We start from the raw sequence: 15,264 nt of genomic DNA on the forward strand, positions 1-15,264 counted from the left end.
CCCCTTTCTTACCTGTTTCTGGTACTACGCACCACTTTTGTCTGTGCTTATAATTTCCAATATATGGTTTACTTAGTCTGTTCATCACTATTCACCCAGTGTCCCTTGTCCTCTGAGGGAGGGGCTACGGTTTCAGTTGTAGCCGCCTGGGGCCCAATGATGATGGGATGTGAGGTGACTCATCTGTGCCCTGTCCTGACCTGTGACCCCAGACCTCCTCCCCCACCCTTACCTGTCTGGATGGACCTCCTCCCCCACCCTCTCCTCTCTGGATGGACCTCCTCACCCTCTCCTCTCTGGATGGACCTCCTCACCCTCACCTGTCTCATTTGACTAGATGGACCCCCTCATGGGACCCTACTGCATCCGTACAGACCGGAACTACATCTACGGCCTGTCTGTCCATGGAAGTGGATCCCTCCTTCACTGTGGTTCTCCCCGAGGTTTCTCTTTTCCCACTGGGTTTTTGGAGTTTTTCTTTGCCGAGAAGGAGGGTCTGAGGACAGGGGATACCCAGGACATTAATCCATTTCCTTCATCTACTGTTTATTTGACTGTTGTTCGTTTCTGTATCCAACTAATTCTGTAAAGCCCTGTGAGGCAACCTTGTTGTGATATAGAGCTCTACAAGTACAACTGAATTAAACTGAACTGATTAAAGATAGTCTGGATTGTGTGTTGGTACATGTAGGTAATCTGAATGTGACACTATGTAGTTTGGCCCAGAGTTCATTTATGTACAAGTTTCAAACATCCTTACAGTATCTCCTGTAGGGATGAAAGGGGAAACTTGACAATTTTCAGTTTTGCAGTGAGTTTGCCATTGTCTTCCAAAACACTGAGTCTATCAAATTAAATAGTAATTATTTTTCATCCTTGTGATTCCATCCTTACGAGTCCCCTTTGTGTTTAATCTATGTTGTCATCAATGGTGGAAGAAGTTTCAGTCAAATTAAGTGTTCACTGTGCAGTAAAATGGTCCCTGTAAATGGTCTGACTATTATATCTGATGTTTTGAGTTCATTTTCCTGCATTGGCCTTCATAAAATATTTGAGAAATTACTTGAAAGAAAATTGAAGCAAAGCATCTAAAAATTGACTATTCAGTTATACCATTTGTTCAACAGTCACCCCAAAATCATTTACTTTTTATGAGGTTGGGTTTTTTTTTCTTCTGCTTGAAAATTCACTGACATGTCAACATAGATGGAAGGAGATTGGGACATTTTATAGTTAATGTCAATGAACTGGCTAAATGCTTGATTTCTACATTAAAATGTTCCTGTTGTGCTTTTAAATGGTTTCCTTCATTAACTGTAGTAATGCTGTGTTTTGAAAATACTACACTACAAGTACTGAACTCAAACGTTTCCTTAAGACATGTAAAAGTACAGTATTATCACAGACTGTTCTTTTCATTTGTTTGTTTTCTGTTCTTTCATTTCTTTTCTTGCTCCTTGACCTGAGGAGATTGGATTATATTATACTTATAAAAATGAGGAATAAATTTAAGAAAAAAAGTACAGTAGTATCAGCCAAATATTGTTTAAGGGTTAGGTGTTGACTGTTAAGTAGAATGTTCCCTGTCAGTGTTTTACTTTATATCTGATGTTGGATTCATTCTTCTGTACTATCCATGAGTATCTTCCATTTTAATGCAATACATGGTTAAGTTGAGGTCATTTGAGTGACTTTAGGAATTGTTGATAGTTTCATGTATAGCAACACATCATATTCTATATAATCATCATTTGTCTGTAATGTGGCTGACCTTTGTAAACCAGGTATCTCTAAAATGCCCACTTTTCATGAAGTCAGAAAACGAGACCTGTTTTCACTTTTTGGCAGGATGCATTTTACACTGAATCCAAGAGAGTATTTAGAGTTAGAAGGAAGAGAAGTCAAACTCAGCACATAAAGGAAACACTTCATTCTTCATTTCAGAATTATTTGGAGATACAGGGTTTTCACAAAAGAGGAAAAAGATGAAACAAACAAATGTCTGATAATAATTTAGTAATGTGTTGATGTTAAATAAATTTTGACATCTCACTACTTCAATGCAGGGCTGAAAATGTGGGAAATTGAGTTTGACAAATCAATCTTAATTGCATGTATTTTGGGAGACCAAAGGCCTCACAGAAAGGTCCTTCCTATTGGCCAGTGCTGGAGTCAAACCCAGGACGATGTCTCTGCGAGGAAACCGTGGTAACTGCTACACACACCATGCTGCCCAATGTGTTGTACAGATCATTTGAGATCTTTTGAAAAAAACATTATCTTTAACATATCATACCTATCTGGACACCTGGTGTGGTTCTTTAGGAAATGAGCATTCTCCTATAATTAGACCCATCTCCACACTTGGTTAGTTCTGCATCAGTGTTTGTAGACTTTCCACAATTGTTCTGGAATAGAGGCTAAAGCAGTGATTCTCAACTGGTGGGTCAAGACCCAAAAGTGGGTCACAAACCCATTTTCAGTGGGTTGCGGGCCTTTGCCTGGCCAAAAAATAATGTTAAGAAACATTAGTTGCAGTTTATTAATTGAATTCATTTTGCATGAAAACACTGAGTGTGTTAAAAAATGGCTGTTCCTGAAATGTTCTGACTGCTATGTCAGCTTTATGATTAATGCTTGAATAAGTGGTTGAATACATTTTTAACTGAGTTCACTAGTACCTAGTGTAGCGGTAAAGTGGTAAAAGGGAATATTTCCCTCTTTAGGATCACCACCTGATGGTCAGTTGGTTTATCATTGAACTTGTCTTCTGTGTTGGCGTACTGTGATAGTCTGTATTATCTCAGGTTCAAAACATATCTTTTCATTAAATACATTTGAGAAGTTTAATTTTTATCACTTTGGGTCATGGCATGTCATTTAGGAGTTATAGTGGGTCCAGAAGCCAGACCAGTTGAGAGCCACTGGGCTCTCTGTAAGTCTCTGTAAGTCATCTGGCTTGTCCTTGGGCAGTGCTGAGCATAGGATGCTGTGACAATGTCTTTGCAAAATTGTGTCAAGAAAGAAATTATTTCAGTGGGTCATGTGCACGTGAAGTAGAAGCAGAAGACTAAATTTCTACAAAACAAAATAGTCCTTTTCAGGGTCTACATACAGCTTGGAGGTTGTTGTTCTTTCGGGTGAAGTGGACTGAAGTTGAGAGAATAACAATCCTGACACTGATCAACCAAAAAAAACATTCACCTTTATTCAAGGGGGGGGGATATCCTGTGAACCAGACTTGTGAATCAGAACTGAACTGAGTATGTATGAAAACATGAAGTGATTGAATCATCCCAGTAGGTGGCGGCATTTCAAAGGTTAAACCATAGGACAGTGAGGTTCTGTGATGCCAGCAGAGGACGCGTAAAGGGAGGAGCCTTCACCTTTATCTGCAGATAAATGAAAGAGTACTATCACACTCAACGCCATGCGGAGAAGTTACACCATAGACCTGCTTAAACATAACAAGTCAAGGCCAAGAAGAAAACCAAACCAATCAAGAAAACCACTGAATGCATGACTTGCACTCACTGAAGTCTGCTTTCATCTCAAAAAAGACTTCTTCAGATTAAAGCCAAAATTCTGCCCTTTCCTGGTGTTTTACTGTAAGCACAATGAAGGCCAAAAGACATGCTGTAGAATAAGTGTCAAAGTATATCTTGGATGGGACTGTGGTGTTTTTTTGTATCAGTCTTGCAGCGGAATGTGATATTGAGGAGACCATAATGAAACTGATAAAGGTCTTTGTGTGTGAAATGCTGCTTTATTTGAACAGCAGCAGTTATGTATGTTGGCAGTGAGGACAGTTTGGTTTCATTTGATCAGATTTTCTGAGTCACATGAATAGGCCAGAAAACAAAAAATACATCAGTATTACTTTACCAGACCAGATTGGGCCCCTTTTTCAGCCCGGGAGTTTCATGTCCAAACCAGCCCACTTTTTCCATGGAAGAGGAATTGGAATAAATAAAACAGCAGCTAGCTCTGACAATGCCTTTGTACTGGTATAAGTTCAGGTATATGTTGGTAAGTTAACAGAAAACACTTCACTTTAACAATATGTTTAATTCAAACATAAATAAGATAAAGATTTATAAGGTAAAAAATATGATAAAGATGAAAATCTATTTACCTTTGTACAGGAGCAATAAATTGAAATTAGAATAATTTGAAATTAAAATTGCATTTTTCTTCCTAACAGAGAGGCGCTCTATTGTTAGATTTACACTAATCCTATATTATAAATGGGAAGTGGACTCTGTCCATGTGTCTCGGGCATCACACAAAATCTGTAAAGTGCTGAGTGCTTTAGTTTGACATACTTATGTATTTTTGGTCAAGGAAGAGGCTCGGGAAAACAGCAAGGTGATAGGACCAGTATTTTAGGACCTATCAGTAATTTTGGAATACAATGGCCTCCCAATGGCCAATCACGTTGCTATTCCCAGAATCACAGAATCATCACTGAAGTGGGTTATCTAGCAACAGATAAATAATCGGGCCATGTTGGCATGGTGTCAAATTTCATGTGCAGAAACAGGCACGCCAGCTGAGAGGTTATTCAACTGAAAATACCAGTAGAATTTACCAAGAAAGTAAAGAAAGTAAAAGAACGAACAGGATCGGAGGATCTAGAAGCTCGTTTAAAATATGGCACTTCTAAATTATGTTGATTATTTTCAGTTTGGAACTGGATATTTGTGATTAATGGTGTGTATTAGGCACTACAAAATAAACTACACTAAGTTGACATTGCACACGTGCAATAGCCTTATACACTGACAATCCAAAATAATTTCCATATCTGTCTTTAGCGGCTGCAGCTGGGGTGTGTCCTCTGGAAAACAGGTCTGTTCATTTCACACATTTGGCAGCATCGGCTTCCACCACCTTTCTTTTCTTGAACCTGGCCTTTTGGGCTCCACTTGGCCTCTTCCTGCCCTCCATCACCACCCACTGACACTGGCACTATTCTGTTGCAATATTTAATTTTACCGCTCCAGAAAAGATGCCTCGTGGGCCCAAACAACTAAACATTTGGGTAAGGGTCCAAATTATTTTTCCCATCCAACTGGCCCAAACTTGACACCGCCCCATCGGGAATCCTCCCCAGTCTTGTCCATCACCCTCTCTGGGCCTGCTTTACAACTTACTTACAAATGATTTTTATTGTGTTTTTCAGTATATTACAGCATTTTCATTCTACATACAAACTTCTGATCATGTTACAGGAACAAATTTTACTATTCCTGGCAAAATAGTTTTTGTCATAACATAAAACATAACATAAAATGTTCCATAACAACACTAACATTTTACAGCATATATTTGTATATTGAATAATGTTCAATCACCATCACCACAAAATGAAAATATAAGTTCATAACAGTAAACTCTTAATATTATATCAGGATACTCATCAGTTTTCCTTTCTCTTGATTGACACTAAAACGCTGCAATACTTTTTTATATAGAGGTACAAATATTTTCTATTTCTTTACTGTTACACTTGTCATATTTGATTGCAACAATATTTTTCTTAAGAGAATCATATTGATATAAATCATACAACACAGTAATATCAATCACTCAGTTTTTATTTATAATATAGCATCACATCGTAACAAAAGTTATCTCATGACACTGTGCATCCAGAGCTGGTCTAAACTAGACTCTTAAGCCAATTTACAGACACTGACAGAATCCTCCAGGAGCAAACAATTGGTGACAGTGGAAGGAAAAACGACCTTTAACGGGGAGAAACTAGGAGAGTAGACCCCGACTCTGGAGGATGGACCACTGACATGAGCAGTTGGGGTTAATACATACATAATAACAACAGCAACAACAATGATAATAATTTAAAAAATATATATAACAAAGACAGAAATAGGAATCAGGAATCACTTGAGCATTCTGAAGATGTCAGGATGCTCCAGAATCTCAGATGCTGCAGGAAGAGGAGGGTCCACCCACCGTGGTCTGGGTTACTGGCTTGGGTCTCTATATAGCCAGGCAAGTTGACCTAAAATGGTTGCCAAATATTTTACAGTTTGTTAAGGTTGTCCATCATGATGTATTGTTTTTTTCCATATTCAATACACTAGTGAGCTCTATCAGGGAGAGACACTTTCAAATTCTAGAGACTTCAAATCAATCTCTTATATTTGGCGATAAATATTGAACTTAAATGATCCTCAAAAGCTAACCTCGCTGAGTGCCATTTGTGTTTGTTATCATGTTTATTGTCATTTTGTATCACATGCACATCATGAATATGATTCTTTTTCCTTCAGAAGTAATCAAACTGTATCTCTCTGTGCAGTGGTTTTGCTGTAGTTCAACTGCAGTGTCCAAGAATTTGGGATTCCAAAGCAGTGTCTCCAATACTGAACATAGCTCATATCTTAAATATCCAAAAAAAAACATAGCTGATGAAGATCTGGAGTTGGTATCTAAGTGCCTTCAGTGACAGCTTTCTGCTCCTTTTATGTGTGTGCTAATGCTAATGCTAATGTTAGGTACCATGTGTACTAGGATGGCTAAAATGTGGAGATCGAATTACATTATAAATAAGAAACAATAAAGTGAGTTTTATCTGGGCATTGGGGTGTCCTGTTTCATGTGGGAATGAACTATCACTTTTATTTCATTCATTCATTCATTTTCCAAACTGCTTACTGCTTGCTTAGGACCTAGGATTTGCCAACACCTATCCTGGCTACCAGCAGGTTAAAGTGAGGTCCACCCTGGGGTCCACCCTGCATGTGTCACCAGTTCCTCACAGGGCTGACATATGCAGATGACCGGCCATTCAGTCTCACATTCACACCTACGGCTGATTTAGATTGAACTGTTAACCTATAAAGGCAACAGTGCTAACCACTAATATACCACTAATCTAGCCCCTTTTATCTTATTTTAGCCCTATTTGGATTTTGAAGCGAATGCATGAGTTCAACCAGATGATGACAGAAGACCATTGAACTTCAGTGGTCTTCCATGATTCTTGTGTTGATTTTGTGTCAGAAAAGTTGCACCCACTCAAAAGGAATATGTTTACGTAAGACCTTTACATGTTGAAGATTTAAAGACATTATATTGAAATTCAAGAGTGCCTCTTAGCTACATGAACCACTTCATAAAAGAAACAACACAAAATGGGGGTGGGACATGTTGTGACCACAGAAAATTGGATAAAAGCAGCATAAGGATCTGTGTCACTTTGACAAGAACCATGAACAGCATGCATGTGTCCAGAGCATCCCACAGATGCTCGACTTGACTGAAATGGGGTTGTTGCACCAAGATCTTTACACTGCCCATTTTTCCATCTATCAACACATCAACTTCAAGAAGTAAGTATGAACTTGGTGTCTGAAAGCTAATCAACATCACCACCCATCAGTGTTCAGAGTGTGTGTCTGACTAAAAGGACACAAGATTATTAGATATTTTCACTTTGAGCATTAAAAAATAGAGAACATTTGAAACCCACTTTTATTAATCTTTGGTTCATTTATTTGTTGTATTTGGACCCTAACAGTTCAAAAGGTTTGAATTTGAACACTCCAGGTGCTGCAAAGCTATGTTTATATTAATTTTGGCTAAAATCGAGTGGATTTCTACAACCCACTGCAATTCCTTCTTAATTTGTTGCATCTGTAAGAGGAGAGGAGAGGAGAGGAGAGGAGAGGAGAGGAGAGGAGAGGAGAGGAGAGGAGAGGAGAGGAGAGGAGAGGAGAGGAGAGGAGAGGAGAGGAGAGGAGAGGAGAGGAGAGGAGCAATGAGATGGAAAAATATGTGATGAAAACAATGTCATTATGATATTTTGACTCTTGGGTTAAAACATTTGTAATTATTTTGATTTTGACTTTCCTAAAAAAAAAAATAGTGAGCCTTTATTTTGAAAACCCACGTAAAACTGAACACATTTCTAAATAAATACACTTTATTTGAGGAATGACTGCTGATCTCCATGAAGGAGATATAATGCTGTCACATCAGCAGTGGATGTAAACCCACTCAGTCACCCTGTCTGTGGATTCCGTCACATGTGGATGTAAACCTGACTTATGACCTTATACAATGTTGGAAAATTCGCTCATATTGTTGCACAATCAGACCAAAGCAGATTCCTTGTGTGCTGATTAGGATTTATTCTGCTTGAACTCATCCGTTCTCTTTAAAATTAATATGTAGAACATGGGGCACAGGACAAAATAAAGTGGGACGCCCTACTCTCAGCATTGTAACATATCCTACTGTTTCAACACTGACCACAAACCCCCCAAACCTGGCAACAGCCCAAATATGTCAAGGCCCATTGGTTCCCTGCCCATGGTTCTGTGTCCACATTAAAGACAACACTGTGGTCCATTGGGACGACTCAGGTTTATTTGGCATACGCTTGACATGCAGTGGTGATCCTTACACTGAAACTTGTCACAGTTTATTAAACATGCTGATAGCAATAGATGAGACTTTCAAAAACAAAGAGAATGAGGTTCAGTCTGTTACATTCATCTGTTTTGGTCATATCAACATGACATCTCCAAGTGTGATGGATGATGGAACAGGATTGACATCATCTGATCAGAGGAGTTCAGTTCAGACAGGACACTGATACCCCCCATAACCCGCTTTATACACAAGACGGTTTTTGCTCTTCCATCTGCTGTGGCACACCGGACACATCTGAAACATCTCAGAGGAGGTGTTGTAATATCTCAAGAATAAAGTCAGACTATCCCAATAAGTCCTAACCCTGCTGGCTACACTCAGACTGCTGCTTGGATGTTTTTCTTCAAATGGTCTATTACTTTTCTGTTCTAGCATTTATACTCTTTCTCCAATTTTTAGTCCTTCAGTCTCATACAGTTATGACTTCATTCTTGAAATATTATAGCTTTTTTTCCTCGTCAGAATATTCAGACTCTCTTCTGGTCCGTGTGGCCCTGATCCCTCTCCGTCCCCTGATGCTGACTCAGTCCCTCATCCGCATCAGGCAGAGGAGTTCAGGATCCGGGAGTCCGCGGAGTCAGACCGCTCTTCGTACTCGTCGTCCGGGGAGTACAGGCCCGGTTTGGCCCCCAGTGCGCAGTTCTCCTCCTGGATGCTTATGCGCGGCTCCTCCGCGGGCCTGGACGGGAGGATGGGGGAGCCCCGGAACACGGACCCTCCGGGCCCTGCGGGAGCTCCTGCTGCCGGGGAGAACGGCGACACGTACTGGGCTGCGGACCGGAGCTGGTACTGCTGTTGAAGGGCAACGGTGTTCCACAGAGTCACGTCGTTGTGGACGAACGGGCTGCCCTGGCTGCGCGTCAGGGAGTTCCGCAGCATGAGCGGGTAGCGCGTGGGTTGGGGAAAGGATGGGTGCTGAAGGGGTACACCCAGGGGGCCCGTGGACACCACCCCTGAAGCGGACTCGGACGTGAACCGGAGGGAGTCTGGCACCCGGAAAGCGGAGCCCACGGACCACTTGGCGGAGGAGGACACCGGATGGTAGGAGCCCAGGGCGTGTTCGAACAGGTGTCCGTTCGAAGGCAGGACCAGCGCCGCATCCGGGTGCGGGTCTGCGTGCGGATGCGCGCTCCCGTCTGGACTCCGACTGGACAGCAGCACCTCGATGGCCCCGACCAGGTCCCCGCCGCAGCCACGGAGGATCAGCTCCAGGACGGGGGGCTTGTGCGCAGGGAAGATCTTCTTGAGGACATCGAGGGGCGGCCGGTTGGCTCTGAGGCTGAAGGGGAGGCTGATGGACCCGGACAGACCCTCGATCAGCACACTCTGCTCTCCGGGGCTCACAGGACACTTGTGCGGACTCTCAGACTTGGTGACCTCCTTGTCGGCACTGCCGGGTTTGGGGAGGCTGTAGCGGGTCTCCTCCAGGTGGGCCGGGGTCTCCGGGGGCTCGGGGGTGTAGCAGGAGTTTGGTTTTGAGCCCTCTGGGGAGCTCACCGGGTCCTGCTCCTTCTCACTGGAGCTGCTTCCGTTCTCTGGCCCTGAAGCCTCATCGGGACCGTCCTCTGTGGGATCTACAAGAAACCAGACACACTTGGTTATGGTTGTAGGAGCCATAGTGTGTGTGTGTGTGTGGGGGGGGGGGGGGGGGGGCGCAGAGCTGCAGGGTCTGTCAGGTTCTTCAGAGACTCAGAGGGGTCCTCATGTGACTCCACACATTTACGCACAGCTCCAGGTGCAGAGTGTGCGTCACAGAGGAATCTGCGGCCGATGCCCTCTGCCCACACCGAGTGAACACCGAGTAACATTTCATCTGAACCTGACCTCCTCGGAGACATATGGCTATTGCATGGGCCTGAGCCTGTCCACAGCAGATTACTGTCATCTGTTAGTGCGCGCTCAGCTCGGCCTCGTGCGTCAAAGCTTTAGTCACAGAAACAACCGAGGGAACCGGTCTAGAAAAACCTGGACTAAGCTAACATGGTCAGAAAGACATGGGCCTAAATAAACACACAGAAAAATAAAGAGGTAAGTGCACACGTTGAAATAAAATCTAACATTAGGACCGGCTCAGTAAATGACATTAGAGCAGAATTAACAAGATGAACTGAGAAATGATTAAACGTCGTAATACAAGTTAGAAACAGGCCTACGTAGGCCACCTTCAGCTGTGTTGTTTCTGCAGGGTTGAAATGAGCATACATATAGGCCTACATTTCACATTCTCTTTCCTTCAGATACAGCAAGAAAAATACCGGAAATAAGTGCACAGCCTTAGAAGACACAAACAATGTAACTAAATGGGTTGGAGAGGTCAAAGTTAGTGTTTAGTGTGACCCCTGACCCCATGACAAGAACCAGCCTAAACAAACAGAAACATCTGACACGAGCTGAATGAAACCTAGTAAAATAATAATAATAATAATAATAATAATAATAATAATAATAATAATAATAATAATAATAATAATAATGATTGGTCCACATCTGTGGAACTTCCTGCCTGAAGACTTGAGGTTTTTAAAAGCCAACTCAATACTTCCTTCTTTAGCCTGGCTTTTTTTTTTTTTTTTTTTTTAAACTTTTTCTCTTAATTCATTTTGTATTTATTACAATTATTGTGTATTTATCTATTCATTTACTTTTATTAATCTGTTTTGTAGCTGGCATTTTCTTCTATTTTGTTACCTATTTATTTTTATTTCATCTTGTTTTAACTTATTTATTTACTTATTTACTGGTTGATTTAAAATTGCTTTTTATTTTGAGGTTTTATCCTGCCTCACTTATGCTAGCCCTTCCTCAGCTTCTGTCCTTTTTGTATGAAGGCTGTTCTTATTTAGTCTTTACCAAACGAAATCTGTCCTTATGTGTGCGTGTGTTTTATTGTTATTGTGAGGAGCACTTTGTGTTGTACTCTGCATGAAAAGTGCTATATAAATAGTTTGATTGATTGATTGATTAATAATAATAATAATAATAATAATAATAATAATAATAATAATGATAATAATAATAATGCAATAAATGTCACCTTGTCTGAATAAAAGGGTGAAAAGTGCAAAAGGAGGTCACACAAAATACTACTACTACACCACATACACACACATTATATATATGTATATATATATATATATATATATATATATATATATATATATATATATATATATACATATATATATATATATATATATATATATATATATATATATATATATATATATATATATATATATCTCATCTAAATACAGATACTGAGAAATGCATATGTGGTCTCTAGAACTTTACTCAACCAATAAACCTCATGTTTGCCTAGGACTTTTGCACATTACTGTACATCCTAAATTTTAAATCATAAACTGTAGCCGAAACTGTTTTTGTTATCTCTATTTGATTTTTAAAACCATATAATAATACATAATACACAACTGTTAGGCTCCTTTACATATACAATCCATGACCTACTTTCTCATTTTTATTACATACGTCTTATTATTGTTTTTAATATTGTGATTTACTTGATGTCATTACAAAAACAAAAATGTAAAAATGAATGTGATTATGCCAAAGATGATTGTTTTTATTCTACCGTCGTGCAAAACTTGGTTTTAGTAAAGTCATATAAATAACACAGTGTGTCTACTTGTCAGAAGAAGCTATACGTAATGCAGGTAAAGAAAACGTGTTTTTTTTTTTTTTAAGTGAAGATCAAAAACTCAAAATCACTCAAATAAATGACAGTTACATTTTAGACTTTTATTGATGCAGACGTGTGAACATTGCTGATGACTTTTTTGATAATTTTCCCCATCATTTGTCTTTAAATGCTTTTGTGTTAAAATAAAAATAACGTCCTGCGAGAATGTGACACTGTGAAGCGTTTTTCATCCAGCCTCTATTACATGAATTATTGCTTAAACTCCATTAAAACGGTTGAATATGTTTTTATTTGAGAAAAATACATATACAAATAGTGAACATTATATAACACTGAAATGCGCAAAACACATTCAAACGTTTTATTTGAGATTAATCGACAAGAAGTGTGTGAGAGATCACCTCCACATTTCAACATATTTTCCTACATGGGTAAAAATACTTCTTTCTTTCTTTCTTTCTTTCTTTCTTTCTTTCTTTCTTTCTTTCTTTCTTTCTTTCTTTCTTTCTTTCTTTCGGATGTTTTTGTTTCTAGAAGACAGATCGCATCTAAACTAGGTTTTAAAAGATGAGGATTAAATGTTAACTGACCTCACCTAGTTTTTTTTTTTTTCTCTTGGAGGAATGTCGCATAAATAATGAACAATTAATGATCTGCTGAGAGTCAGATCAGTCCCTCAGTGGAAGCACAAACATCATACCCTGGTCATATGAAGTGATGAAGACCCACTTTTCCAACTAAAATACGTTACTGGCACTAAGTCTTGTGGGAATTTTGCCTAAATACTGAAAAAATAATCATGTTTGGAGTCTGATGATCACGACCTGAATAGTGTCTTGTCTCCAGGGAAAAATCCAGTGCAAGCATCTAAACTTTGTCAGATGATGTTGGGAGTATTAAAAAAAACACCCATAACTGAACAGTGAAACGCGGACTGGATAGCTCTGTCATTTCTGTATTCTAATGTGTATTTCAAATAATTATTGTGTACAACCCACCATGCAATAGATGGTTAAAGCAGAAGTAGAATGTACCAACAATGTCACATTTAGCCTAAAACCATTTATTGAGTTTATTCAGAAAAATAATCCAACTAGCCCTGGTTGCGTTTGTGTGTCATTCTGATCATGTGTTATTAAAGCGATCATTATTAACCAGTGTATCATTGATCAAATCTCATGTACATGTACAAGTACATGTTCAGGTACATGATTTTATTATCTTTTGCCCATTACTCGTCTTTTACTCCTGGAAATGCTGAAAATATAAAATGAGCAAAGTAATCGCTAAAATAGGCCTTAATAATAATAATAATAATAATAATAATAATAATAATAATAATAATAATAATAATAATAATAATAATAATAATACGCACTAAATTAATACATTTTCCTTGTGATATCAGAAAAGGCCTGTCACATGTGCAGTGTTGGTTTAACTTGTTCGTTCGGTTTTTGTTTGTTGTTGCTTTTTTCTTCCTCGTGTTACATGTTTGGTTTAGTTTTTTTTTTTTGCCTATTGATATCAGCATATTTCACCGCTTTCACGAGATTAAATCAAAATGAACAGAAAATGAACCATGGCCTCAGCAGCCTGAGTGAAATGGACAATGTAAACCTTAATTCAACTGTTTTGTAGTTTTTTGTTTTTTGTTTTGTTTGTTTGTTTGTTTTGTTTTGTTTTTTCTGAGGAGGCCTGTGACTGATTTGGTTTCAGCTAATGGTAGAGTTGAGTTTTCTGCTTTTCGGTATAAATGCAGGATTCCTCCGGTTGTAAATATGACAATAATCTGCTTGCAGCCCTATCAAATCAAAATTGGGGGCGAAAGCTGAAGGCAGGCTCCTGTGCAGTCCCTGGTCCTTACCTGTGCAGGTCTGCGCTCCGGTCTGTCCCGGCTCCGCGCCGCCGCTCCACCTCAGCTCCAGCTCGTCGCTCCTCGGCGGGGCTCCCTGGTTGCCCTCTGCGGGGCCCCCGGGTAAGCCGATCCCGGGGCCGAGTACTCTGAGGGACTCCGGGATGAGGCTCTCCAAGCTCTCGTTGGCCTGCTGCCTGCGCAGCGCCACCTGCGCCGCCATGACGCGCTGGCGCTCAATGATCAGGATGCACTTCTCGCACGTGCAGTCCTTGAAGCGGCAGTAACGCTTGTGACCTTTGAGCCAGGAGAGCACGCCGTGGTTCCGGCACCGCGCGCACTTCGGTGTCCTCTGGAGCGGGGCCCGGGGCTGGGACACCGGAGCCCCCATGTACAGGTACGGAGAGCCGTAGCCGTTCATCCTGTCGCACCGCTGTGTGTTTCACCCCCGGACGCGCAAGTGCATCTGTGGAGAGGCTGAGCCGGGGCGGGAGGGTTAGTGTGAGCACTCAGAGAAACGGAGCTGCACGAAAACACACCGCTCCACGCATGACAGCACAAGCAGAAGAAAAGGAAAAGGTGTGTGTGGGAGCGTGTAGCAGAGGATCCACCAGGCCAGATACGCATCAGGCGGACACGCACTTCTGGAGAGGAGTAACCAAACCAACCGCTGTCCCCCAGTGAAAGAAGTCCACGTGAGACTGAAGTGGGCGGAAAAAAAAACCAAAAAACCTGCGTGTGTGTCAGTGGGGATCAGATAACCTCACCTGTTCCATCCGAGCTTCACACGTTTGGAGAGTTTCCTTAGAATCAGGACAATGTATTTAAAGACACGAGTCCAGATCAAGAAGGTGCCCGGCGTTCACGGAGACCGGGTCCCACAGACCCACATGTGGGACGGAGGGACAGAGTGGCTATAACATTATATCTAAATAATAAAAACACAATATCATCAATCACAAACACAAGTGAATATTGTCTCCTCATACGTAAGACCTGCTGAAAATGAAGTATGTTCAATAAGCATGAAGATGTACCTGGGTTTGTTCATGTTGATTTGCATAAGCTGTCTTTCACAACATGAAATACAATTGAACAATAATAGGAAACAAGCAGTCAAACAATAAAAAGATAAAAACAAGCTACATTTAAAAAATGAATAAAAATACACAAAAAATAAACAGAAATAAGCCAAATGAATCTGTATTTCATTACAACATTGTTTTAACAGAGGTCCAAAAGCAGATGTCTGAGTGATCATCCTGACCTCTCCTGTAAAAGG

At 40.4% G+C, this 15,264-nt stretch overlaps 1 protein-coding gene across 1 annotated transcript; it reads right to left on the bottom strand.

The window, feature by feature from the left end:
- Positions 1-8,153: 8,153 nt before the first annotated feature.
- Positions 8,154-14,564, bottom strand: dmrt3a (doublesex and mab-3 related transcription factor 3a). The gene is made up of 2 exons (XM_030143297.1): positions 13,995-14,564; positions 8,154-10,040 (listed from the first exon to the last, which is right to left on the bottom strand). Exons 1-2 carry the CDS (start codon positions 14,401-14,403, stop codon positions 9,007-9,009), a joined length of 1,443 nt encoding a protein of 480 aa, XP_029999157.1. The 5' UTR covers positions 14,404-14,564; the 3' UTR covers positions 8,154-9,006.
- Positions 14,565-15,264: the final 700 nt, after the last annotated feature.

This window comes from Sphaeramia orbicularis, chromosome 9, assembly GCF_902148855.1.
Source record: "Sphaeramia orbicularis chromosome 9, fSphaOr1.1, whole genome shotgun sequence".
Taxonomy (NCBI): domain Eukaryota; kingdom Metazoa; phylum Chordata; class Actinopteri; order Kurtiformes; family Apogonidae; genus Sphaeramia; species Sphaeramia orbicularis.

Bases quoted from the DNA above. Each gene is read 5' to 3' on its own strand.
- dmrt3a (XM_030143297.1), bottom strand. From the start codon at position 14,403: ATGAACGGCTACGGCTCTCCGTACCTGTACATGGGGGCTCCGGTGTCC. The intron at 10,041-13,994 runs GTAAGGACCAGG...GGTTTCTTGTAG, and splicing joins CGGAGCGCAGACCTGCACAG to ATCCCACAGAGGACGGTCCC.